This window comes from Drosophila obscura, unplaced genomic scaffold (assembly GCF_018151105.1).
Source record: "Drosophila obscura isolate BZ-5 IFL unplaced genomic scaffold, ASM1815110v1 contig_4, whole genome shotgun sequence".
Taxonomy (NCBI): Eukaryota; Metazoa; Arthropoda; class Insecta; order Diptera; family Drosophilidae; genus Drosophila; species Drosophila obscura.
This window is the reverse complement of record NW_024542828.1, coordinates 8,094,588-8,121,752: the sequence shown is the minus strand read 5'-3', so window position 1 is coordinate 8,121,752 and position 27,165 is coordinate 8,094,588. Positions and strand designations below refer to the sequence as shown.

General features: G+C 41.6%; 2 protein-coding genes across 4 annotated transcripts; one reads left to right on the top strand and one right to left on the bottom strand.

Moving 5' to 3' along the window:
- Positions 1-1,325: 1,325 nt before the first annotated feature.
- LOC111065250 (fructose-bisphosphate aldolase) lies at positions 1,326-8,417 on the bottom strand. Of its 3 annotated transcripts, none has more exons than XM_022353328.2 (4): positions 8,307-8,416; positions 3,841-4,657; positions 3,583-3,782; positions 2,409-2,770 (listed from the first exon to the last, which is right to left on the bottom strand). In XM_022353328.2, exons 2-4 carry the CDS (start codon positions 4,634-4,636, stop codon positions 2,675-2,677), a joined length of 1,092 nt encoding a protein of 363 aa, XP_022209020.1. In that variant the 5' UTR covers positions 4,637-4,657; positions 8,307-8,416; the 3' UTR covers positions 2,409-2,674. The 3 variants fall into 3 exon arrangements, with proteins under 3 accessions (XP_022209012.1, XP_022209020.1, XP_022209029.1); XM_022353337.2 differs by lacking the exon at positions 2,409-2,770 and adding an exon at positions 3,027-3,137 and having other exon boundaries at positions 8,307-8,417; XM_022353320.2 differs by lacking the exons at positions 2,409-2,770; positions 8,307-8,416 and adding an exon at positions 1,326-1,902.
- A 1,507-nt stretch (positions 8,418-9,924) lies between these two features.
- Positions 9,925-25,178, top strand: LOC111066927 (dipeptidase 1). The gene is made up of 8 exons (XM_022355881.2): positions 9,925-10,275; positions 16,790-17,524; positions 17,584-17,653; positions 17,720-17,896; positions 17,976-18,060; positions 18,185-18,260; positions 18,367-18,505; positions 23,781-25,178. The coding sequence occupies exons 2-8, from the start codon at positions 16,872-16,874 to the stop codon at positions 23,886-23,888; spliced, it is 1,308 nt and encodes a 435-aa protein (XP_022211573.1). The 5' UTR covers positions 9,925-10,275; positions 16,790-16,871; the 3' UTR covers positions 23,889-25,178.
- Positions 25,179-27,165: the final 1,987 nt, after the last annotated feature.

Genomic DNA, 27,165 nt, shown 5'->3' with positions numbered 1-27,165 from the left:
TGCATAATAATACAGTAGACCGTTCATATCTGCTGGTAGCGTGTATAGAAAGCAGCACGCATGCCACAATCGCATCGAAACAAGCAAAATGATTGCGATACATCTTTGATTTTTAATTACATTTAAATAGTAGGTGCCTAGGTCGTCTTTCCTTTATTACTTAATTTCTGTGAATATACGTAAGCTTTTCCGACTCAACATATTCCCCCCAGAAAGCATTTCCTGATTTTAAATCTAGATTTCTCCAAATAGAACGCAGTCCGTCCGCCCTACGCTCCAGTGCTTCACCAACTGTATTTTGCGCTTGCGCATATGCAATACATTTCTTTCTTTATGCTTTTAAGCTATATTTTATATAGATAAATACCAACAAATATTTATCCCAGGAACTAATTTGTTGCTAATACTCCCTGAAATTCGTATTTCCCCTTTAGATTTAATATTTCATAAAAAAAAAAAAAATGTTATAAAAGATTTCATTCAAAGTTCTTTGTTTTTGCTCTTCAGGATCTTTTATTGAATGATGTTCGTTCAACAAACACCCTTAATTAATTTATTCTTTGTTGTTAATTTCTTGAATATTTATGGAACAGTTTGTTTTTGTTTCTGTTCCTGGTGGTGTTTTCTGTTATTGTTGTTGTGGTTGTTTGAGGGATATTTATTCCCTTTTCTTAGTAAATTACAGTTTATTTTTGTTAGGTTTTGTTTTGCCATGCCTGTTTCTTTCGATGAAGATAACATATAAAGTGGGACACATACACATACATGTTCATGTATATGCATATGATAAATATATAAATATGATATATACGTACACAGCAATATATGCACTATATTGTTGGTTGGTTGGGTTAGTTAGTTTGTTTGTTTCGGTTACAATATCGATATCGATCACATTTTGGATCGTGGGCTCAGTGGCTCAGTGGGTGGAAACGATAAATACGAGTAACAATCGTACGATGCTGCTGCACCGTGATATATATTCTTGTTTTTTTGTTTTGTTTTGTTTTTTTTTCGGCAACAGCAATTTGTTTGTTCACAATGTATGAAATGTTGTTGTGGTACTTGTGATTGTGTTTGCTGTTGGGTTTTTTTTTATTGTATTGTGTTTGTTTATTTGCGTCATTTGTTGTATTTTCACTTATACTTATTTAATCATAAATATAAATTGTAATAATAATAATAATAAAACGTTCGTTTTTCATTTAACAGTTTTGTATACAAACGTTTAAAAAAAGTAATAAAACCTTTGTGCGATTTCAATGCTTCCGGACAATAGATACCAACAGGTTCTTGGTGTTGATTGTGCTCTAGATGTTCTTTAGTTTTTGTTTGTTTGTTTGTTTGTTTTGATTTGATTTGTTTATAGTATGCTTCAAACGATTTACGACCTATGCCCTTTCACATTGAAATCTTACTCATAGTAATCATAGTGATAGATATAATAAAAATTGCATAACTTCAACAATTGTGTTACTTGTGCTTACAACTAAAGATAAGTTTGCGTCTCAATCAACATAATCCTCCTTTATATATGTATTCACTTTTTTGTTTGTTTGTATTATCTGTTGGGGGCTGTTCATGTATTCAATTCTCAAATATATGATAACATTTTAACATTATTGTGTTTAAATCTTTCGTTTTTTCTTCTTTTTTTTTGGGTTTTTATATGTGCTTGCTGCTTAGCTCTCGAAACTAAGTTAAAGAGTAACAAATCTGCCAAAAATCAAACATTTGAAGCAATCTGCTTTATATATATATAGATATTTGTGTATAAATATATGTGTTGTGTGGGCGATGCGCCGCAGCTCCTTAGTAGGCGTGGTTGGCAATGAACAGAGAGCCAGAGCCGCTGCCAGCGGTGCCTGCCACGTACTTGCCGACGGCAGCTTCGCCGTTAGCCTGCGGAAAGAAAAATTAAGTTACACAATTAGTTTCATGTGGAAAAAACAATCAAGAGACTACCCCATATAGTCGTTTAGTTACGAACAATTTTCCTTAATTATATCTTAACTCATAACTTTGACTGCCGCAGGAGAAAAGTTATATTTTGCCAGGTCGTTGAGTCTTTAAAGTTTTCCCCTGTGATTTTTCGCTTCAGCCGAAAACTTTTACCGCCCACCTGCAGCAGCAACATTTTAGGCTTACATCCACCCACAGTCACAAAAACTTTACAAGGTCTTTGAGGAAGCAGCCTGATTCGATTAAAAGTAATTACACTGAAAGGTCCAGTACGAGGCCAACAGAAGTGATAGGAAATTGAGCGAATGTGTCTGGTTGGGAAAGAGCTAACACTACTGGCATTCACGGAACAGTTTAAAAGTATTTCAAATTATAAATTAAAATATACATAAACTTAAGCTAAAATATAATTAAAATAAATATAGAAATCATGAAAAATAAAAAAGTTTTTAAAATTTAATAGATAATTTATTTTGCTTGTCGGTTTGTCTTTGTCTGAGTTTGCAGTATCAGATCATCGGCATCAGTATTACCATCATAAAGTCTATTCAGTAAACATAGTGTATAGGAAAGTCTAATAAAAAATGTGATCCATGTGTAGTGGAATGTCTGCCAGTCGAAGGGCAGCTTCTGGGCCCACGTCAGTTGCTGAGTTTAGCTTGGTTCTGATTCTGATTTGGGCTGCTATTCGTTGTTAGGTCTGTGCATTTTTTTAGTATTTGTGGCCAGCAATAAAAAGGCTGGCATTGGCTGCGAACGAGGGAATCGAGCCGGCCACGTATTTGCCCTGGGCAGCTAGAGCGTTGGCCTGTGCGGTGGGGGAAGGAGAGCGGTAGGATTGTGGTTGGGATTAGTCAATTAAGGAGCATTTGTAAGGTTTCGGGATTAGGGTTACAGCTACAGCAGCATGCATGGGCGAATGTGAATTTGTTAAATAATGTATAGCACGGTGATGTAAATGAATCATGGGAAAAACGTTGAGTTAATGATTCTTTTTCATTGGTCTTTGTTAATTATAAAGAAATTGTTGCATCTTTTATGTAATATTTTAACAGTGCTCTCTTTTCTTTTTCTTGCTCTCAGTATTTGTGATCATCCACATGCAACGTATCACCACCAGCAGATCCGGTAACAGAACCAGCTTCGTAGCAGCCATAGCTGGCCGCACTATTTGCCTGAGTATGAGGTTAGGATTGAGGTTGGATTAGATGTGTGGATTAGATATTAAAGAGGGATTATGGGATCAATAGATGTGGCTATAAAGTTGATTAATGAATGAACTCAACTAAAGTTTAAATATAAATGGATTTCCCTTCGCTCTATTAACCGATAATGAAATCATTTTACGACGACTTTGTGAGTTAGAATTGTTTCGATAAGATAATGGAATAGATTAAAGGTTAAGAATGAGGATTATTTCGCTTGCAGATAAGATAGGAGGCAATTTGGTTTCATATTGGGATCAATAGGGTGTGATTGTGGTTTATATAAGTCGATAATGGGGCTTATACCATGGAAAATATCCCTGCCGATACCGTAGCCCGTAGCGGCACTTATATTACTAGACACCGCTTAGTTAGACCCAATCTTAGTTAGTTTTGTTCAAAGAGTAAAACTCACCTTGGCGCGCTTCAGCAGCTCGTTCTGACCGGCTCCAATGTTCTCCTTCTTGCCTCCCCAGGCCTTCAGCACGGAAGCCTGCAGGGCACGACCGTATGAGAAGGTCAGGGCCCATGGGCGGCCCAGAGGAACATTGTTGATGGCGCTCAGGTTGACGGTGGCCTCCTCCTCAGACTGGCCTCCCGACAGGAAGGTGACACCTAAACAACGGATCATTTAGTCAAAGAACAGAGCAGAAAGCGCCAGAGATGGACTTACCAGTGACGGCGGCAGGGACAGTGCGGCGCAGAGCCAAGACGGTGGCCAGGCCGATCTCCTGGGGGGTGTTCTTCTTGGCGGACTGGCCGGCGGTGACCATGTTGGGCTTCAGCAGAGTACCCTCCAGGTAGACGTGGTGGTCGCTGAGTGCCTTGTAGACGGCAGCCAGGACGGTCTCGGTGACCTTCTGGGCACGGTCCAGATCGTGATCGCCATCGGGCAGAACCTCGGGCTCCACAATGGGCACGATGCGCGCCGACTGGCAGATGGAAGCGTAACGGGCCAGCACATTGGCGTTCTCCAGGATGGACTGGTAGGATGGGGTGTTCTTGCCGATCTTCAGCACGCAACGCCACTTGGCGAAGTCGCAGCCGTCCTTCTTGTACTGGACGCAGCGGGCGGCCAGATCGTCGAGGCCCTGGGTGGTGCTCTCATCCTCGGAGCCGAACAGTGGGACGACACCCTTGTCGACCTTGATGCCGGGAATGATGCCCTTCTTCTTGAGGATATCAACGAAGGGGGTGCCATCATCGGCCTTCTGGTACAGAGTCTCGTGGAAGAGGATCACGCCCGAGATGTTTTCTCCCAGCTTGGGGTCGGTGCTGAACAGCAGCTGACGGTAGGCACGACGGTTCTCGTCGGTGTTCTCCACGCCAATGTCCTGCAGACGCTTGCCCATGGTCGACACGGACTCATCGGCGGCCAGAATACCCTTGCCGGGTGCGACGATGGCCTGGGCAATGCCCCTCAGCTCATCCTGCAGCTCCTTGCTGGGGTAGTTGAAGTAGGTGGTCATATTTGAGATTCGAGTGTAGTTCTGCAAGATGCGTGTCCATTTTTGTATCGGTGGTTGCGACGGATGGGCGCAGGCGTGGCAAGAAGAAAGAGAGTAATCGTGACATGTTAGTAGGCGAATAGTAGGGTTCTGCAATTGTTTGCAGGACACCACAGAAAGTCCTAAACGAAGAATTTTGATGGCTTGCATGTGAAAGAGGTGCCACACCAGCAAAAATGTGTATACAATTTTGAGAAATTCTGTGTACAGTGCCAGAAAAGTCAACGAATGATAGGTCTACATTTGAGATGACTTGTCAGGTTTTTATTTTGTGTTTGGAAATCGGTAGATCCACCTGTAGGGCACGCGCACACACTAGCTGAAAGTGGGGAACTAAGTCGGAGTCGAAAAAAAAGAAACAATTGCGCACATTGCTGCCTAGCTGAGCTGAAAGCTCGCCCATCGATCAAGCATTTTTTTTTTATCAGCAAGCTTTTATGGAGATATATCCAGAAACAATTGTATGTTTTTATTGAGAGTTTAAAAAAAGGCGTGGTTGATTTAATTTCATTTCATTTAAATTAATATATCTACTGCTGTGTGATCTATGTTTTTAAATAGATTAGCGGATTTATGTAGATTTGAATCTGAATTTAGAATAAAATTTTTTTCTCTAAATTGCATCTTTACGACTACCATAGATCGCTTTGATTTAATATCAATGACTCAAATTCTTTGCTGGCTGGTGTAATACACAGCTGATAGCAAGAACAAAGAGCAAGCAGCAAAGAGAGTGCGAGAGCGTGGGAGCGCGAGTGCGCTCTCCGTCCCTCAACATTTCACGTAGTACACACAAAATGTAGCTCAGCTTTTTTTCAACATCTCTATTGAGAGTGCAAATTATTAAAAAAAACTATAATTATCGCGTATAAATCACTCCACTCTGTAACTTTAGCTAAGCTGCGTTTGATTTATGACACTTTTTGAGTTATTATTTTCACCTATTTGCCCTTTAAGGCAAACCAACAGCAAAAAATATAGAACAGTTCCAAAAGAGAGAGAGGTTTAGATGGAGAGAGAGAGAGAGAGTGAACCAACCTCGACGACGATTTCTTAGTAACTGAGCAAAGTCACGGAAGCTCTTTGGACGTCAACCTCTGATGTAATCAAAGGCAAAGTTCTGGAGGGGACACGACACATATACTCCTCTCTCACTCACTCTCTATGCTGTACCCATCTCTTTCCATCAGCCACATAGTGCGTGACGTAGACGTAACTTTCACTTTCAGCCTGCTGCTGCCCGCTGGACGTGTGGGCGTGCGCATGTGCCGGAGCTGCTTTGGGCCTGACATTGAACAAGGTCAAACAACAATGTTGCCTGGCAGCATGTTGCCAGAGCCCCTGTCGCGTGTTGCTGACGAAACTTGTAGAGAAATTTTTGAAAACGGAAAGTCGTGCGCCGCGTGCATGGAGAAAGAGAGAAACAAAGAGGGGTGGGGAAGGGGAAGGAAGGGAGCAGAAAATAAAATGATACATATAGCTAGCTATTTTGGCAAAAATTTTGATCCCAGGGATACGTTTTGACTTATTTGACATTGACATTGACTCAAGGACTGGAGAGGGAAATACCCAAATCTATAGATAAGACGACCAAAACGTGTCAAAAAAAATATTCTATCACACAATAAAAGCACCATATAACACTATATAACACACTTTCGATAGATAGCTAGCGAATCTATCTATAACCGATTCACTCTGAAATACACACCTACACGGGCCGGCAATTAATCGAGGAATGAAACGTTGCCCGAGAGTCGGAGAAATATATAAGAAAAGAAAAAAAAAGAGATGTAGAGGAGCCTAACGAACCGAAAAGAAACAGCAACAGCAAAGACACTAATCAAAATAAATGTACATATGCATGTATGTACGTTGCTATCAAGGAACTGGTATAAAAATAAAACAGACACATGTGTCGCCCTCTTCTATGCACGAGTATTGGGCGTATCTGTGTGTCGAAAAACAAGCTGATAAAACGAGCAACGAAAAAAAATGACTTGAGTTGTATGGTGTGGAACATTTCGGTCGTCTGATGTGGCCACATTTTGTATCTGCTATCAAAAAAAACAAGCCCCCCCCAATGGCCGATCCAAAGGTCTTTTCAACATTATCATAACGAGATTTTAGGTCCGGCCCCCCCAAGGCTGCAAAACACGGACAGTGGGTCAAAAGAACAGCCACGATCCACGCAGCGTTGATAAGAACCCACTTCTGATGCTGATGTAATGAAGCCAGCCAACTGACGTCAAGCGGAGGCACATTGTAGATGTGTGTGCGAGCGAACGAGAACCTGTAAATTGTCGTTTGACAACAGCTGAGAAAAATTCTCTCTCTATCGTTATCTGCTATGATGCTTTGACCTCTTTTATCTCTATTTGGGATGCATAAAGATTGCAGTAAAATCAGAATTTACACCAGGCGAAGTAGGGAAAGAGGCTCTGGGAAAAGATACAGCAATTGATCTCTATACGCACAGCTTCCGTAGGGAGATGGTCATGTGAGTAAAGGCGGTCCAAAGTCAATTCGTTCCACCCAATTGCCTTTGCAGTAAATTTGTATGGAGATGTTAATTGGAGGAAACGCAGTGAAAGGTTCGCAACATTTATCCAACATATCTTCTTCATTCATTCTAGTGCTTATCATTCTCTTATCTAATTTTGTTGTATGTACCTCGAGTTGACCTTCAAAATAAGGAAGTCTTTGTTGCTCGAAAAACTTGTTTCTATCGGACAAACACCCCTAATGATGTCTCTCTCTCTCTCTCTATGGATGTATCCCTCTCTTTCTTCCTCTCTCTCTCTCACTCTCGTAGATGAAGATCTTGCATCTCAGTTTGTTGCTCTTTGAACGATTACGCATGTTCTCATACAGCTGCAATTCTGCCACCTATTCACAAAGGTGAATAAAACTGATAAAAGGTAAAGAGCGCGAGAGAGAAGACAGGCGAAGAGTGTCAACAAACCGAAAAACTTGCGATGACGTTGGCTAATTGAAACCTAAACGAAAGTGCCAAAAGATAGATTATATATTGTAGATACAAATATTTAACATTTGCGGCAACTATTTATAAAGAAAAGAACCGCAGCCGCAACTACAAATTGCAGTTGAATCTTTGCCAATAACCAAATGAGCTCAAGCAACAAAATGCACAGACATAGAGAGAGGGAAAGAGAGTAAGACGTCGCTCTCCCGCCGTCCGTATGGCAGAAAAGAGAGCTGGTTGAGCCGGTAGTGAAACTGCCTTCGAGTGGACCGATGTTACCCGATAGCAGGCATCGAAAGATGGTGTCGTTCCAGCAGGGGGATTACTGTAGCAGAGAAAGCTACAATTCAGAGTTCTAGAAAATGTCGTAAATATATTTTATGTATGTTGAAACAAATCCCATCGCACACACACACACACACCACACACACAGAAACATTTTGGGAATATTTTGTAACGATTACGAAACAATCGTCTAACGGAATGGAAAATTTCCCATTGAAGATTACGAGACTGCAGCCCGAATGCCCGAATCGAATATGCACCTCGATGGCTCACTTTATTTTTCACTTATTTTTCCCCAATAAATGGGTATAGTATATAGATTTTTTTTTTATCACTTATAGCACTGGGGCCCGAACTCACCGAACTGGAGACTGAATCTGGGGAAATTTCGTCTGGCTGGGTGTGCTGCTGCTGCTGCACTGGAGGAGAGAGCTCAACGCTTTTATTTTCGGTCCGTAATCGCTGCTGCTGCTGCTGCTGCTGCCTCTGCGCTGCTGTGCTGCGCGGCTGACGACGACGTCGGCGTTAACGTGAAATTCCAAAGTGAAATAAGCAAGCGGCAGCCGTCGCCGCCGCCGACGGGCGAACGGAGCGCGTCAAAAGGTTGTTTAGAGGTCGTCCGTGGTCGGTGTTGAGAAATTCCCAGCAACAGTTGTGTTGCAAAGCGTTGAAAACACCAAAAAGCGAGCTTTTAGCCAATGGAGGAACAGCGTGGGTGGGCTGTATGTAGTCTTTGGTGGTAAGCTTTGCACTGCTTGGGTGCTTTTGAGTGTTTGGCGGGTAATTTATGAAATTTTAAATTTTGTAATTCGCGACAAAAGTTTTTTTTCTTTATTTAGCTTCTCCCATTTTGTAATTTTCCACTGAAAACTCTTTCCTCTGTTAGCTGCCCGTAATCTTATATTTATATAATTAATAAATGCATGGAATTTGCTCCCCTATTTCGAGCGACCTGCTTTAATTCGCAGGGTGCATGATTATTTTTTTGTGCTCCTCAGCCGCAGTAACACCAAACAAAAAGGGCTGCAGAAGCTGAGGGGCATGCGACTGACTTCACGCCATGCCTGACCTCCTCCAATGTTAACGGACTCAACTCAAACACACAGAAACACACATGCATCGGGGCAAACAGCTGATTGAGAGCGCTAAAATTTCCCAGTATTTGTGTACCCTTTGGGCGAGTATATTGCATTTTTTAGGATGTTTTGTAATGCAGAGAAGGAAGCTTCGATTGGCACCATAAATAATATATGTATATTCTTGAGTCAGAATGAATAGGTGAGTGGATATATCTCAATCTAGTATCTAGCAACTAGCACCTAAAAATATATGTATGTATTACTCTATGGAGAAGCGATCCTATATGATATAGCTATACAGCTATCAAGATAAACAGCAAAACCAAATAAGATGGGAGAAAAAGAGCTTAGGGATCTAAAAAATAACTGCTGTCTAGAGATACGCTGAAAGGTTGTCTAAATTAAAAGGTATTCAAACTTTGGCGTGATAATGTTGCCTTGCTTACTGTTTTAGTTTGAGTGAAAGAGTAAAAGAACCCACTCTAAGGACACACTCTCTCCGAGTGGCTATGCTCTTGGCACAGTTGCGCTGCTTTGTTGGCCACGAAGAGGTTAATGTACTCCTAGGGTTTAGGCTAAGCCACACTACGAGTACTTATAAATTAAATAAGATACTTTGATTCCGTAAATAATCTATAGATAGTTTCGCCAAAAAACGTAAATAAAACGTAAATAAAATATGGCAATATAATTGCCATAGGGGTTTGGTTTTTGGTCGCATTCTTATCTAACGCAGCAGCCACAGCCACAGCCACATTGCTCTTTGTTGTCCTTGCTTTGCTCTCTCGTTAGGCGTCACTCGGCTCTTGTCTTCGTGCGGAACGCCTTCGTGAGAGTTCTGCTCTTGTTGGGGCTTGCCCCAGTGGCATCCATGGCTGCTTTCAGTTGGAATTCCTGCGTCGGCCGGTCGAGTAGTGTGCCCATCGCTCGGTATTTGTCCTGCCACACGTGTTGCGTTCCCACTTGCGCCTGTCTACTGTCTGCCGTCAGACGCCTGCCGTTTGCGTTCCGTTTTGCGCGTCTCTCTGTTAGATTACGTTACGTATGCCTCATTGAGGCGCAAAAGTAAAGCGGAATAATAATAATAGTAATTATGTGAATGGAAAGTGGAGTGCACAAAACAAATCGAACCACAGAATATATCAGCATTTCAGTGAGAAAATACAGCCACAAATTAAAGAACGTGAAAAGCAAATAGCAAAAAACACAACAAAAATAAAAAAGAATGTTAAATAGTTTAAGCATTTTTGGTAAGAATTAATGGCATATAGTATATGTAGTATGTTTCTATATATATATGTATCTACAGTATGTACTTCATATGCAGATTTCTGGTTATATTGAGAAATTGATGGTTGCGGCGCTTTCGACATGCCCCCTCCCTCATTAATATGCGACAGGCGACGCAGCTTGCCACCCCCTCCCTACCCAATAGCTGCCGTTTGCCCTTTCCACCCTATACCCATACACATTGTCTCCTCATCTGCATTCTGGCCCCAAAATGGGAATGAGAATGAGTATGAGTATCCTACCACCGACTGAGCAGCTTCCTGACTGCTGATGATAATGCTGATTCTTGCCTTCCGCAACAATTTGCTTTGAGCTCGCAGGAACCGCCACCCCCCAAAAAACGCCACACAAAAAACTCAAACCGAAACCCATAACCGAACAGTCTCTTAGTCCCATTTCTGTAGCTTTTGTTGGGCTATTTGTAAATGCTTGTTACCTTACCTTTTTCCTTGCTATATTTGTAGCCATTGGTCGTTTTGGTTACCCATTGGTTTGTTTTATGCCCTTAGGAATAAATGTTGGTAGAAACGAGGAACTCCGACGACGCTGCTCAGATTTTCCTCAATTATCATTATCATAGTATTACAATTTGCTGTAGAATTTGCTTTAGCAGTTGTTGCTTTAGGAAAAATCAAAAAGATAATCGGATATTTTTTATCGCCATTAAAAAGAAAAAATGTCTCCATTTATGTATTATTACTATTTATTCTTAGCCGCACTTGAAAGATAGTATACAATATAATATAATAATATTATATATATTAATTTATTATATTAATATCTATATTAACTGTCATTAGTGGATATAATTTCAGCCACTTGGCATTTTTGATGATATTCGACTGTTTGCCAAAATATAAATTTTAGCAGTGGGTATCCCATAGTCGTTTATTATTTGTTGTTGTTTTTAGTTGTTTTTTTTTGTCATTCGAAACAAAGTGTTTATGAGTGCTGTCGGTGAATGGTCGGTTGGTCAATGGCTTAGACTATGGAATTTTGTTTAATTTGAATTTGTGTGGCATGCAGCTGTAGTAGCAGCAGGAATGGGAAAGGATTCTCTCTGGCAATCTCTGAAAATGGCACAAATTGTGGTTTGCAAGTGTTTGGAAGCTGGGATTGTGTGCGTCTCCTCTGCTCTGCAGTTGTTGAGTGCTTGAGTTAAGTTGAACGAAACGAAATGAAATGAAGAAACACAGAATGGAATTGCCAACCCAACCGCTTTGGCATTCTCAAAACTCTGTTATAAACCACTTAGGAATTTTTTAATGCGGCTTTGAATAATAGCTGGAAAATAAATACTTTGTTTTGTTGAGTGAAAAATTAGTATTTGAAAGCACAACTATTTAAATTCATGGAAAATTATCTACTCCATACTAGGTGTAATTAAATCGCCTTGGAAAAAGAACATTTACATTAGCATTCGATTGTATTTTATTGGAGAGACAGTTTCGATTAGAATTAAATTTTCTTTTATTTGTATTTAGCTGATAAACATATGAAACAGAACGCAGCACAGATGGGAATTGTATGAGCTCCGATTTTCCTTGAATGATTTGCATTTAAGCAATCCTTACAATAGGGACTTTCTTTTTTACTTTACGGTCTCTAATGGACGTACTTTTTTTGAACATCTGTTGGACATTTCTGTTTTTAGATTACTTGTGGCATGCCGCAACATAATTCCATACATATTCTAGGTCAACATTTTTCTGCTTAAGCTACACTCTACTTTTCAATCACCCTCCCTCCCTGCCACCTGGCACCAACATCCTTTTCCCGCAATTGGCCTGAACTCGAGCATAAATTATGCATACAGAAAGAGTGGGGAGAAAAAAAAACAACCAAAAAGGAATTGGAGTAGGCAAAAGCGAAGGCGAAGGGCAAGGCAAATCAAACAAACGGCAAGAAACATGAAAATGCTGTAAAATAATTTCAATTCATTCTGGCGCTATTTCGCATGCCTCAGGGTCCTTAGCCGTAAACCGTTAACCGTTGGCCGTGTGTCCTTGTATTGGTGGGTGGTGCTGCTGCTACTCCACTCTCCAGAGCCACTCAAAAGCATTCTGTTGAATTTTTGTGTCCCTTTCTATCGTTGGGCTTCCATTCAATTAATTTATGCCATGCTTTCGTATGAGGAAACTTTCACATTTGCGATGATTTTGATGGCAAAACATTTTTGGAGGTTGTGCCCCGGCAGGGTGCTCTGTGTGGGCATTGGGGAAACCTTTCAAATGGCCACTCGGCAAAATGATGGAAATATAATATTATTTACTCCATTGAGATGTCCATTTTGATGAATTTTAATGTTGCAAAATATTATTTAAAAATTCATAGAGTTGTATACTAGAAAGTTTTCTCGTGCTAAAATTTCAAAAGAGATCTTTAAAGAAAGCCAATAAATATCTATCATCTAAATATATAGTTGATATATCTTCATTAAATCATTAAGAGTTCGCTCTCTCTCTCTTTCATTTAATATTTCTGAAAGAGTTAACACGAAAGTACTTTAATTTTTGTATTTATGTAAATGGTTCTCTATTTGAATTTCTATTTTATTTTATTTGATTTTTCTTCAAACCTTAAACTTTTGCATAAGCTCAGCAGTATTCCGTGAAGCTTTATGAAAATTCCTGGAATTCCTCTGACTGGCAGCACATTCTCACTGCTGCTTTTGTCTGGTCAGGTGATCGGACTTTTATTAATACCTTGTATACTTTTTTCTCCTTGTTAAATTGAATGAGCATGAGCCAAAAATTGCTGAAAGCCCTTGGGCGAAACCTTATCACACCAGCCAGTGGGGGCATGGCATATTCCTGGCCAGCAGGAAGGCAGTTGCTTGGCGGAGTGGAGTGTCGTAGAAGGAGCAGGTTGGTCTGGCTTCCATTGACTCTGTTTGCTACAATTCGCAGTGAATGGAATTTAGAGCTGAATGAATGGCAATGCCGTTGCATGAATGGCACAGGATGAGGACAGGGCTTGGGCGTTGCGGGGTTTGATTATAAATAACGTAAAGTAAGCGCACATGAATGCATTTTGATTGTCTGCTGTAGTTTACGGCACGTTTCCTTTATTTTTTGCCGCTGCTGTTGTTGTTGTTGCTACTGCTGCTACTGCTGTTGGTGGAGTTGTGTGGCAAAATGGAAATGAAAGACGACAAACTCGCAGCGAAATATCTGAAGACGCAGGGGGCGGGGGGCAGCTGTGTGTCGGTGTGCAACTTCCTTAAATGGTGCACTAATGTAGAAAAGAAAAGCATTTTTTATATTTATTCGCTTGCCACTTTGCATGGAAATTCCAACTGCAACGAGGACATCGCATTTCCTTGCTGCAATTTTCCAACGCGCGCACTCCGGTTTCCTCAACGCCGCCCCCTAGCTCCCATCCCAGCCCCCTTTCATCGCATTTGCCAGTGCCATTTCCCTTCTTCTCCTCCATTCTTATTCTCATACTCTTTCTCTCTCTCTCTCTTGCTTTTTCGTTTCCTCCTGCTTCCCCTTTTTATTTTACTTATTTTTGAGGCCATGCAAAATAATGTTTCATGTTGCAATAAATGTACGATTCAGTCCATGTCCCTACGACCAACCCTACCCCATCCCTGCCACGGCCCTATCCGTTCTGGTACATCCCTACGCCCATGCATGCCACTCAAACAAAAAAAAAGAGCCATATATAACATAAAGACAACCCCAACCCACCACACACACATTGCACATACGCAGCGTTGTACGCAGTTATCCTTGCGCCCATTTCTGGCTCGTTCTGACTTTACCCCGGATCATGTGTGTGTGTGTGTGTGTATGTTTGGGGTTGGCAACTGCATGGCATACAATTTATTAAGAATTTTTGATATTTAATCCGCTTCAATAATGCTTAAATCATCCATTTGATCTTTGTGGTCTGGTTGCTACGAGATTGTTCCTGGCATTACAATTTATTTTCTTGATTCCATCTCTTCATAGATGTATGCTCTGTTTTGTGTGCTATCTTTATCTTCTTTGATGAGGTATGATCTGTGACAAAATATCAATGACATTCCCTAAGTAATTCAGTCGACTTTTCCGCGTGGGCTGCTTAAAGCAAGAGCTCTTCAATTTAATTAAATATCGGCTATGTTGTGGCTCCTAATTTTGGTTTGCTTGCTGCTCGTTGTCAGGCATAAATATTTAATGAAGCGCCAAACGTTTTCGATTTCACAGAATCAACTTTGTTTGCTGTCCTGGCTCCTACCGGGCTGTCGCTTTTTCCCGCTTCCTGTTAACCCAACAGGGTCTAATTTGCCTTCCTTTCGTGGCCTGCTGGTTGCTCCTGCCATTGTCTCACTGTATTAATAATTCGTGCGTTGCGTTTGTGTCACGTTTTGCATGGCCCAAAAATATTCGTGGCGCGTTGCCCTTGTCAATGTTGTCATTTCCTGCTCATCGTTGTCCCCTGTTGGTTTTTGCATAATTTCTCTTCGACCAGATAGCTCAAGGATTGTGTGCAAAACAGCATACACATACACACACAGACCAGAAAATCCAGGAAAGTATCGAGAGAGAGATGAAAAATGGTGAAGCAGAAAATTCCATCAAATGGCAACCTAAAGCAGCAGCATGAAGAGACATTTTTGAACCGAACCTCAATCAGGAGCAAAGTACGAGGATGCAGAAGCAGGGACAAATACAGATACAGATACAAATGTAAAAGAAATGTAGACCAAACAGAGCGGATAAGATATCGCAGAGCGGAATGTTTTCATTTTGTTCGCAAGCATCGAAGCATGAAAATCAGCATACGGATTCTACTTACCCATCGGGCTTGGCCCTTCCTTCGGTGCTCCTGCTCCTGCTACTGGTGCTCCTGGTGTTTTGTTGCGACCTGCAGAGTGCACACACCCAACAACAGTTGGCATATGAAAACGAGCCAAAAAAGAATACGATAAAATACCCTCAAGATGTGTACAAACAAGTGTTAACATAGTCACAAAAAATATATATAAAATAAAACCTCTGGCTTTGGTTTTTTTTTGCAATGAGAAATCTTATATTTAAAGAGTCAAGCTTCTGGAAAATATTTAATTTTTTGCTGATATTTCTGTTTTATGTTAGTGCAATTTTATAAACAAAAAATTATTAAAGATGCAATTTAAAATGCTTTTCTTTGCATATGTTTCAGGCACCAAAACTAATTTTAATTTATGGAAATATGTAGTTTGCTCTACGCTCGCGTATCAAAAAGCTTTTGTATATCCAAGCCAAAGCAATTTGTGATAATTATTAAAATATACACGAAATTTTGATGGATTTTAACATCGATTAATATTCAATGGCATAAGCTCAAAAAAGCTGTGATCCCATAATCACAGATTATATTTTTCTGATTTTAAAACTAATAATTTTGGAATATATTCGAAAATACCCCAAACATTGCTCTGTATTTCTTTGCACCAAATAGGCTTTGTTTTCTAGCTCAAAAGTGCAGCAAACAAATTGCATTACCTGTGTGGGGATGGGGAGGGGCAGGTCATGGGCCCAAAGTTGGCTAACATTTCCATTTGCTCAGTTTACCATTTCATTTTTGGCCATTACCTTTCTCGACTTCGAGCCTGACTTATGTGTTGAAAACTATTAAAGTAGTTTAGTTTAGTTTTCCTGTTTTGGGCACAAAACTTTAATTTCACTTTCTGGGACAAGGAATATATAAATATTTGCCTCCTCCCCTACTCAATAAACTCTGTCTAGGTCTCGGGACCAGCCCCCACTTACCCCACTTACCCCACATACAAATCGGGCGCTTCAATTTCTTCGGGAAATACTTAGACCTTTTCTCTGCCCCTCTCGCTCTCTCTGTACCACCTGCCGGGCTCAGCAAAAACTTTATGTCGCATAGGAAAAAAAAACAAACAAACAAAAACGAAATTTCCATGGATAAAGTATTTGCTTGGATCTTTTTTTTTTTTGTTGGACTGCCCCAAAACAGTGCGGGGAAAACTATTTAAATTTCCTATGATTTCTCTTCTTTTTTTCGGGGTTCGGTGATATGCTGGCTAAAAGAACAAACAACAAAAAAAGAAAGAAAAAAGAACAGAACGAAGTGGAAACTTTGCTATAAATAATTTTGAATTTTTATTGTGCATTTTATGCATTTTGTGCGCGATTTCGATTTGAAGTTGCGCTCTGAAATAAATATGAAAAGTTTTATTTATGTTTGTGTGGGGGTGTGGATTGGCGGTGAGGCTTGGGTTAGACTTTTTGGGGGCTGGTATGGAGATGGAGTGGGTTGGGGGGGGTTTATTTAGCGGCACAGCCGTAGGCGCTATATTTATGACATTTTGTTTGCCAACAACTTTCAATGGCTCAATCACGCCACACTCGCACATGCAATGGACTAAGTCTTATCCTCTCCATTGAACTCCATCTAATTCGCTCTCTCGGTTTCTCTCTCTCTCTCTGTCTCTCTGTCTCTCTTTTGGCTTTTGTTTGGTTTTATTTTTAGCTAGAACGTGGTGGAACATCATCAATGTGAGTGCTGCGGCTACTGGGCTCTTCTGCTAGAGCGCCGCGCTCGCTCGGGGGCAATGAAATCACGGAAGCTGCCAAAGGGCTTCGTGCTTTGTGGCCTGAACTGTCTGACCTTCGTTTACTTCCCGCTCGTTCTGCCCATACTGAAATGTTCGGCCGGTGCCGCGGCCGGCGCGGGCGCCAGCGGCAACGCCAAGGCCAGCGACGATTTCGACTATCGCATGCAACGCGTCCGGAACGTCCTGAAGGAGGTGCCCCTCATCGATGGCCACAACGATCTGCCCTGGAACATACGCAAGTTCCTCAAGAATCAGCTGAAGGATTTCCACTTTGGTGGCGATCTCCGGGAGCTGGCACCCTGGTCCTCGAGTGCCTGGAGCCACACAGATCTGCGCCGTCTCAAGGAGGGCATGGTCTCTGCCCAATTCTGGTCGGCCTACGCCCCCTGTTCGTCGCAGCATCTGGATGCCGTGCAGCTGACACTGGAGCAAATCGATCTAATACGCCGCCTTGTGCAGCTCTATCCCCATCACTTGGCGCTCGTGACGACGGCCACGGGCATCGAGCAGACACATCGCACGGGCAAGATCGCCAGCCTGATAGGCGTGGAGGGTGGCCATGCCATTGGCACCAGCCTGAGTGTCCTGCGAATGTTCTATCAGCTGGGAGCGCGTTACTTGACTCTCACACACACCTGCAATACACCTTGGTGAGTCGCCATGGCAGTTAAAGTGATACACAATTATACTAACCTTATTTTAATATCAGGGCGGACTGCTGCAAAGTTGACGAGCCCGGAAAGTATCCACACATAGGCGGACTTTCGCAGTTCGGCAAGGTGAGAGTTCATCTAACTAAACCGCTAGATAAATGCTCTAAGCTCTGTTTTCTCTTTCGCCTATAGTTGGTGGTCAAGGAGATGAATCGTTTGGGCATGATTGTTGATCTGTCGCATGTGTCGGTGCCAACAATGCTGGATGCTTTGGCCGCCTCCAGGGCGCCGCTCATCTTCTCGCACTCCTCGGCGCATGCCATCTGCAACAGTTCCCGCAATGTGCCCGATCATGTCCTGCAACGCATTGTAAGTCCATTAAGAAGGCATTTATCTTGCAGAGCATTAATCCTGTCCTACCCCCACCCCCCTCTAACCACACTGGCAGGCAATAAATGGCGGTCTGGTTATGGTCGCCTTTTATCCACATTTCGTCAGCTGCTCGGGACAGGCAACACTGCACGATGTTGTTGGTAGGTTGGGCATTTGGGCTTTTGGGTTCTGGTTTCTGTTTCAGTTTCTGTTGCTGCTTTGAAAGAGCGGAACATTAATCTTTAAACTTTCGTCTCTCGTTCTGACCCCGCCTCTGGCTTTCAGCGCATATCAACCACATAAGGGAGGTGGCTGGCATCGATCATGTTGGCATTGGTGCTGGCTACGACGGAGTCAACTTGTGAGTACTTTCAGCTTCAATACTTCAATTACATTTCATTCCATTTGGCCAAATTATGGTACGACTATCCATTCACCTAACCCTCTTTGTGCCCTTTTTTTCGTAGAGTGCCCAAAGGACTGGAGGATGTGTCCAAATATCCGCATCTTTTTGCTGCCCTACTCGAGTCTGATAAATGGTCAGAGGAGGATATTGCCAAGTTGGCTGGCAAGAATCTAATACGTGTATTCAAGGAAGTCGAAGCGGTGAGTCCAGCAAAACAAAATGGTGGTATGGGGGGTATGGGTTGGGGCGGCGAAAATTGTTCACTTTTCTGTGGTATTTTTCAATTGTTCCTCGTATTTGGTCTCTGCAGAATGTGCTGATACTCTGCCCGCAGTCCAGCAAAATTCCAGCAAATGCTCAGCCTAAAGCGAGAGAATTTTCGAATCATATGAATTATATATAGTAGCTTGATTCTTGATTGGTAGATTAAATCATAAAATATAGCAGAATAGCGTAGCGTTTTTTGAGCTTAAAATTCGAGGGTATTCTTTGTGGCTTCTGTGGAGGAGACTCTGCTCTTCTTTTGCTGTTTATCCTTTAGTGCTGTTTAGTGTCAGACGCGTACCTGACCGACTTAGAGGCGAAGCCAGTGCCAGTGCCAGTGGCAGTTCTGCTGCAAAACTAACACACATTTCTCAGCAGCAAACAAACAAAGGAGCGAGCTGGAAAAGGACATTGCTATAGCCAACCGTCGGTTGTTATTACAGTTGGAAAATTCCTTTCACAAGGATAAAAGGAATAATGTGGCTTTGCCATGGAATTTGCACATACTTGGAATGGATGCAGCAGCAGCAGCAGCAAAACCAGAACCAGCAGTTGAAAGGCGAAGCTGGAGCTGCAGCTGGACTAGGAGCACTGGCAGGACAGCACAGCATAGCACAGGACATTGGCTTGGCTTGGCGTCGAAAAGACGCAAGTTGTGAAATAATTTTAAAAGGATTTTCAAATGCTTATTCCGATATTTATACACGAGCATGACCAGCAGAAGACCAACGACGAAGCAACAGCCTCGCCCAGTAGCCAAGCAGCAGCAGCAACAGAATCTGCAGTTTGTTTGCAGGATGCGGTCAGCTTGTTTGCCGTCTGCTCTAAGGATACTGGAGGATACTAGTACCATTTACTCACACACACACGCACACACAGCGCAGAGTAAAGAGCACAGGGAATGGTATTGGGTTTTGGCTTGGGGGATTGGTTTTGCCATTCTGTTTCTTTCTCGCCGAACTGTCTATGTCTATGCACTCCAGGCTCAAGCAGCATTCAATTTAGATCAATGCGGGGACGTGGCAAAGCCCCTCTTTTGAGGAAGTTACTCCGCTCGCATTGAATGCCACTCGTGTGGAGGTTAGTACCATTCAAAGGCTGGCAAGTGGGTTTGTTTTTCAGTCGAATGCTTGGATGGATGTTTCGATGCTTCGATGCTTCGATGCATCGATGGGTGGATGGATGCTTGGTTAAACGATGGCAGACAGTTGCCATGGAGAGGCCGTCACTTCAGCTGTCTCATATGATTATTGCTACTCTCTCTCTCCCCATGGGCTAATTGGATTATAAATTAAAGAAAAATGTGCAAAAGATTGTCTCATCCTGCTTGGGTTGGGTTAAATTCTGCGCTCTCTCTCTCTCTCTCTCTCGGCCACTCGTAAGCATCTTGATTGTGCTCTATAAAATCTCTGCTCTCTAAATCAAAATAGTTAAATTATTCTCATTGCGAATCTCGGACGCTGTGGCAAGTTTTCTCCTTTGGTGCTAAAACCAATTTAAAGATTTAATAACAAATATAAATCATACGCCCCCACCACCCCTACCACACCACCCTTGAATGCTGGTCGTCGTGGTTGTCGCTTTTATTGCTTTTGCTGATTATAAAAACCTCCTCCAAGGGGTCGGGTTTGGTGTCCAGATCTCCAGCCTTTGGCACAAGTTGAGAAAGAGATGCCGCAGCATTTTTTAATTTAGCTCTTGTCTCGACTCTGACTGCGAGAGACTGCGGACTGCGGACTGCCCAACCAGGGGCAAACTTTAATCATATTCTCAGGCATGCCGCCCCCACCGCCTGCGCAGCCTCCTGCAATGTAATTAGTTTTAGTTGGAGGGGCGTATACTATAGTCGAATAAAAAGCAGGGAATACTTAGTGTCCGTCTGTGATTACAATGTGCACTTACCCCCATAATGGTACTGTGGAGGACAAAAAGAGGGCCACAAAAGTATTGCCTTATTTGCAGCGGCCTGATTAAAATTGTCCGAGTTTTTATGGCGTTTTGCACTCAGCAGACAAACCAACCATATCCATACCCATACATATTCGTATATGTATATTTTTACTGCTGTTTATTACATGGCCATAATACTCATTAAGAATTGTATTTTAATACGTTTCTGTTTGTTTCCGTATATATTTTTTGTATCTCAGTATTTTCGTTTTTTATTTTATTTTGTGTGTGTGTGCTGTGTGGTAAAAAGTAATTAAAAACGTTACCCAACGCCTTTTATCTTTGGCCAAAAGCCCAGAGCCCCGAGGATTAAGCAAGAGTGAGCCGAGCCATATAAATATATATCCGAATGACATTTGCTTTTGCTTTGCATCTGACCAAGGCATCTGCATCATCATCATCATCATCATCATCATCATCATTCCAGAGCTGTGGCCAAACGCGGATTGAAGTTCATTGAACTGGAGCTGGCATAAATTTTATTGTGGGGGCCTACTTAGGGGCGTTGCCAGAGTCGTCGCCTGGGCTGCTCGTAATGCAATTAAATAATAACGAAAAGCGGGTCAAATGTTCAATTATTAGAAGCTTAATGCTGTTTTTCGGGGTCTCTGTGTACACAGGGGACTTGGACCAAGGGACTTCGACTCGGTCATGGCTGTGATAATTAAGCAAGTCATAGAAATTAGGCAAAAGGCCATTTTAATGATTGCCATCGCGCACACAATCACAGCACGCACACACACACACTAACATACCCTAATACCCTTTCAAGCTGGACACGCACTCAGTCATAGGCTGAAGCGGGGCATTCCGCAAAACATTTTCCCCGTCCATTCCACCATATGAACTCAGAGTTTCGCCCTTAGTTTTCGAGCGCCATTCAATAGCCATAAGGAAATCCATTTTTTATGACATATTTCCATCTTTTAGCGGGGTGAATTTTATGACTCAATAAATTATGAAATATATTTAAACACTAACGGAAATTGTAGGCAGAAAGAAGTTTACCCCCCAGACTTAGATGCGATTTGGTAACCCGAAACGGGTTTCGAGAACACATACCCAAGGACCTTAAAGACAAACAGCAATTGCCACAAATTTGTGGGTGGTGGCGGGGGTTGACTGGGCGCTGGGCGCTGAGGCCCATGGCCCATGAACATGATAATTTTCTTGACGCCAGTTTTTATCTACACAAAAGCAGCAGCAGAGGCAGCGGCAGAAAAGCCAAGGATTTTACCCCCCCAAACCCACACAACACCAGCAGCAGAAGCATCAGCAGCAGCAGCCCTTCCAGCTGCTTGTGTCTGTGTAAATGTATCTTTTATTTTAGCCTTTTATATCTAATGCGAGAGCGGAGAACGGCATTTGGCACGACACATCGCCCAAGTGGCGGCAGAGGAGGCTCTGCTGCTATGGCTTCTCCATCGGCTTTGGCTTTGGCTTTGGCCTGGCCTGGCTCGGGTGATGGGTGATGGGCCATGGGCAAATGTCCCCGGCAAATGGCAGCAATTTGTGCGAGACAAATTCATTTAAATATCTTTTGCCAGCCTTGTGTGTGGATCTCTTTCTCTGAGGCACAGACACCCCATCACACCACACCACACCCCCCTTTGTGTATGAGTGTTAGAGTTTCTGAGCCTGACCTTCTTACAATTGATTTGGCTTTGGGTCGGTCTGCCGGGAAATGCGTTATAGGAGGGAGAGATCGAGATCGAGATCGAGACCGAGACCGGGCTGGGCCGGGCTGGGCCGGGCACTCTTCAACATTCATTTTACGCTTTGAACTTTTCACTCAAACTGTAACTGTACGAACTGTGCTTCTCATTTGTATTGAAATGCTTGTTGTGTGAGGGGCATAGAAGGCGGCTCAAAGGCCGGAAGAGTCTAGCCAAAAGGCAAAAAGCACAAAGTTCCCGCTGCTGTGAGTGGGAGAGGGGGGCGGCTAGGCCTGCACACAAAGTGCAATGACTGAGCCAAAGCTGACGTTTTATTGTTGTTTGTGTGGCAGGGCGCACATAAAGCCTCATAAAAAAGTCGTAAATTCGATTGTTGTATGGCAAACAAAGCACAGGAAGTGGGACGAGCCCGAAACCCAGACCCATAGCCACTGCTACTGCCACTGCCTCTGCCCCATCGTCACCATCATCACCTCCCACTGGTGGGCGGCCTCAAAAGGTGTTTGGTGTTGAAAACAAAACATTTTCTCTCATTTTATTTCGTTTTTCCCCACCTTTTTTCGGTTTGTGGCATTAAATGTGCTCCAAACTTTTCCAGGGCCGCTGCCGGTCTGGTCCTTAGATCAAGGTTTTCCTTTAAGGCTTTATGTATGTGTGAGAGTTGCTCGGAATTGTACAGGAATGTTGCTTTTTTCTTGGAATATTTAACTCTATATATTATTAGCATTTAAGGCATTTCGACAGTTTGATAGCCGAAAAAAGGGGCTATGAAAAATTATAAAATTAGGCAATAGGAATCATAAAAGTCAGAGGAAAATGAACTCGCTATGAGGCAGGCTTTGGGCAAGTTGAAACCTGTTTGGCTATGCAAAAAAGAGTAAAAAAATTATATTCAAAGTGATTCGTAGAGGCAAAACAAAAAACTCGATAGTTTCCATAAATTTCTCTAGCATAATTGGCCAAATTGTTGTCAAACTAAGGCATCCTACACAACTGTATACCGTGCAGCCACAATTCCACACCTATTAGACTTTTCCCAACTCCCAATTCAAAGGAAATTTCATGCATTGGTCCGTGTAATTTTGCCTTTTTTAGCTGGGAAGTTCGATGAACGTTATAACAAAAGTATACATTAAACGATTCTTGCATAAACCCTTTCGAGAAGGGTCCAATCGATTTTGTAATTTCGATAATGTGCCCCCCTCAGGCAGAGTTACGTCAACGTATACTTAAATCTAAGAAATTCATTAGGAAACGCCTCGCTCCAAATTTATGGACAATAATACCGTATGCCATATTCGGTATACACCCAAGCACTTTCAAGGAATCATTTTAGCATTTGAAAATGCAAACAAAACTTTGGCAATTACGCTAAATAACTTTTGTAAGTTGTGCCAGCAATGGCAGCTCCAGCTCGGTGCCGTTCCTTTGGCTCCTTCGCGTATGCAATCAATTTTCATCAATCAAATGCAGCTGTTGGCTGACACACACATACACACTTACACACACACACACACACACACATACTAATTGCTGATTGAATTTTAACCAAAGAAAACAACCGTATTTTCTTGTGTCGTTTTAGGTGCGTGATCAAATGGAACTCCTGCGGGTGCCACCCATTGATCAGTCAATTCCAGCCGAAGACATTATGGGCCGATCCTATTGTCGTTACCAAGGACCAAGAACGTGATAATTTCTTCATATGTAAAAGTTCACCCATTCACACATATACATATACATATACATAGACGTACACATATACATATACAAATAGAGCGCATCCTGAGGCGCGAGAGAGAATGGCAAAAAATTATGTCAAGCGTACGTGTTGTAAAGTGAAACTTGTTTTAGGTTAATTGACAAAGTTTTCCTCTCTTTTTTTTTTGCGCTGTTCTTGTTGTATTTGTTGAGTATTGTTTGCGTGCGTCTATGTGTGTGTAGACAACGGTACACACACAAACGCAAGCCATACACATACTTAGACATTTTTCAATCGCTCAGACCTGGGGCAGTTGGCCAGCTGGTGCTGCCAGACAACTTTGTGCGCAGCTGGCATCGCCCATAAACAAATACCAAGTGGCAAGCAGAGACTGCCACATACACCCCCAAGCCCCTACCGCCATCCCTCACCCCAGATTCGCCAACATTGTGTAAATATCATAGCCATGTTTATTTTTATCTCTAGCTCTAAGTCAGGCAGCGTCAGGGGATAAAAAAATATAGTGGAAGAAAAAATAAGGAAGCAGAAAAAATCTGGAAAAAAAGCGCACATAAAAGCTAGGAAAAAGTAAACCCTATAATAGTTAAAGTAAAGCACAGTTAGCCGCAAATTAATAAATCTGAAAACAAAGTGAAAACGGGATGGAAACAAAAACGCATAAAACCCAAAGCTGATCCCCAAAAAGTCAAGAGGAAAATCTAATTTATCAGCAAGTATTTTTTCTATGAAAAAGTTATTAAAGTTTAACAAAAACCAAAAAAAAAGAAATGGAAAATATCTAATAGTTAATACATAAAAAATACCTGTTACAGTTTTATATACGATTATCGCTGGGCCCATGAATGGCCATTGGGGTGGGGAGATTGACACGATTCCGTTGTGGGATTGGGGCTCATTAATCTCAGCCACTGAGCCGCTTTCATTAGCCCGGTGAATGCATTCAAAGGGTTTAATTACAACACGTTATTCGTTTAAAGCGTTTTTAATTTTGTTATTAACCTAAATGAAATTCTCATTTAATTAGTTAATTAACATTAAACATTTAATTAGCCAAGAGTTTTTATTTATATGAAACAAAATACAGCAATTATAAATGGGAAAGGCCAAAAAAAAAAAAACAAAAACAAAAAGAAACAAACAAACAAAATGAAAGTTATTCAATGCACGCATTGAATGTAACCACACTTTTTGCATCATTTGGCAATTTGTAAGGCTTATATGCCAATCTTTTAATCAATATTCAAACAAAACGTTGCGCTGCACTGCGCTGCGCTGCAAAGGAAAAAACGATGGAAAAACTGATGGTAAAAACATATTGTATAATTAATAGATCCATTCAAAATTCAACCCGCCAAAATTGCGAATAAGTTCACAAGGAAACCCATTAAGCATGGAATAATATTTAATGACAATTGTATAGCCAGCATATGAGAAGAAAAGTTTGTTCAAGAACCATTAAACGCATATAGAAAACCTATTAAAAAACAAAGCAAAAAACACTCTCACACAAAAACACTCTCATATATATAGATATTTATGTATATTTTAAATATTATGTTTCGATTTAGTCATCAAAGATTCGGTTGGGAGTTTGTGGTGTTTTTTTCGGGGGTAGGGGTAACTGAAAGTTGCATTTGAACAAATTTTTGCAACTCAACTAATAGATTAGTTCAACATTTTTTGGTTACCAAAAAAAAATACAAAACATATTTAAAGTTTAAGCCAGACGTTGGCGATGGGCGCAAAACAAGTAAAGGCAAAAATAACACATGTGATCAAAAATAAAATTAAATTACATATAATATATATATATATTATTACTATTTAATTACTATAATAATTTAATGTTTAACAAAAAGACAAAACTTACTGAGAATTCCACAATTTTTATTGCTGGTGGAAATTGCAAACCAAAAAACTCAACTTTATCGATTACAATTAGCAAATAATGAAAGCGAAAAGACACAAAAACCTAAATGTAACCGTATAGAAACAATTCTCAAAATGCTAACACCGTTAATACCCTGTAAATATTTGGATGAATACTGATCAAATTGTAATAATAATTGAGTGGAATGTATGTCAAGTTGTGAAAAGGAAAAATAACCATATTCATGTGTGTATATTGGAGGATGTCGTAAATGGCCAGCAGAAGAATACCAAAAGAAATATAAATAAATTCATAAAAATTATACAAAAATTTCCAGAGTATTGTGTGATTTTTGGGCGGGAGAAGGACCATCTGCATGTCGGCGCGAGCTTTCAGGAAATCTGTTGCTGTAAGTAAGACTCCTCAACAGCCATCAACACTTCAGACACTTTCCTCGCACAGCATTGTCTGGGGTTTGTTCTTATTGTGATGATTGCACTCGACACACTCTTTCGACAAACACTTTGGCCACACATCCTGAGTACATCCTTCGCATCCCCCGCCCAGCACTCTTATCTGTCTGCCACAGGCGGATGGTGGATGGCGGGGATGGCTTGTCAATTTGTTCGGTAAAAGTAAAAGGGATTTCCAGTTTGCTTATCGCAGCGTTTTTTTTTTTATGGTACACCCTAAACCAGAGCCAGAAACCAGAAACCAGAGAGCAGATAAAACTCCCGTGTTGGCCAATGTAATTTATGGCCAAAAAACATTTCAAACAGTGAAAAATCATGAAAATTTATCTCATTTTGTAGCAAAGGTCAAGCATTTTCACTCTGTTCCCCCCCAATCCACCATTCACCATCCACCATCCAGCAGTTACCATTCAAAACCACATGACTCAAATGCTCGTAAAACTTGCAAATATATTTCACATTTTGTTGGGCTACCAGCGCTGCGAGCGTAAAAAAAACTATGCATCAAACGAAACGAAATGTATGTTTTACATAAAATTTCAATTAAATGAAATAAAGTTTTGGGTTTTTGGGTGCGGATTCGAGATTCGTCCTTGGCAGTAGATGGCGGCAGCAGAGTGGCAGCGGAGCGGATCCGATTGGACTGCCTGGGGCTGGAACGTGCGTCCCGCTTAAATCATTTCGCTGGCAGCTGAAATGAAACTGGCAGTGGCAACAACTTTTGCTAAACATTTGTTACCAGCAAGCAGCACCAACAGCCATCACTTACCAGCTTCCACTAATAAAAGTAATAAAAATGGAGCACGACGAAATCGAAGCGATGCGAAACGAGACGAGAGCCAAGTGTAAGAGCCATGGGAACCCATTTGAAAAATCGAACTGGTTCAATGGTTGCTTTCCCACT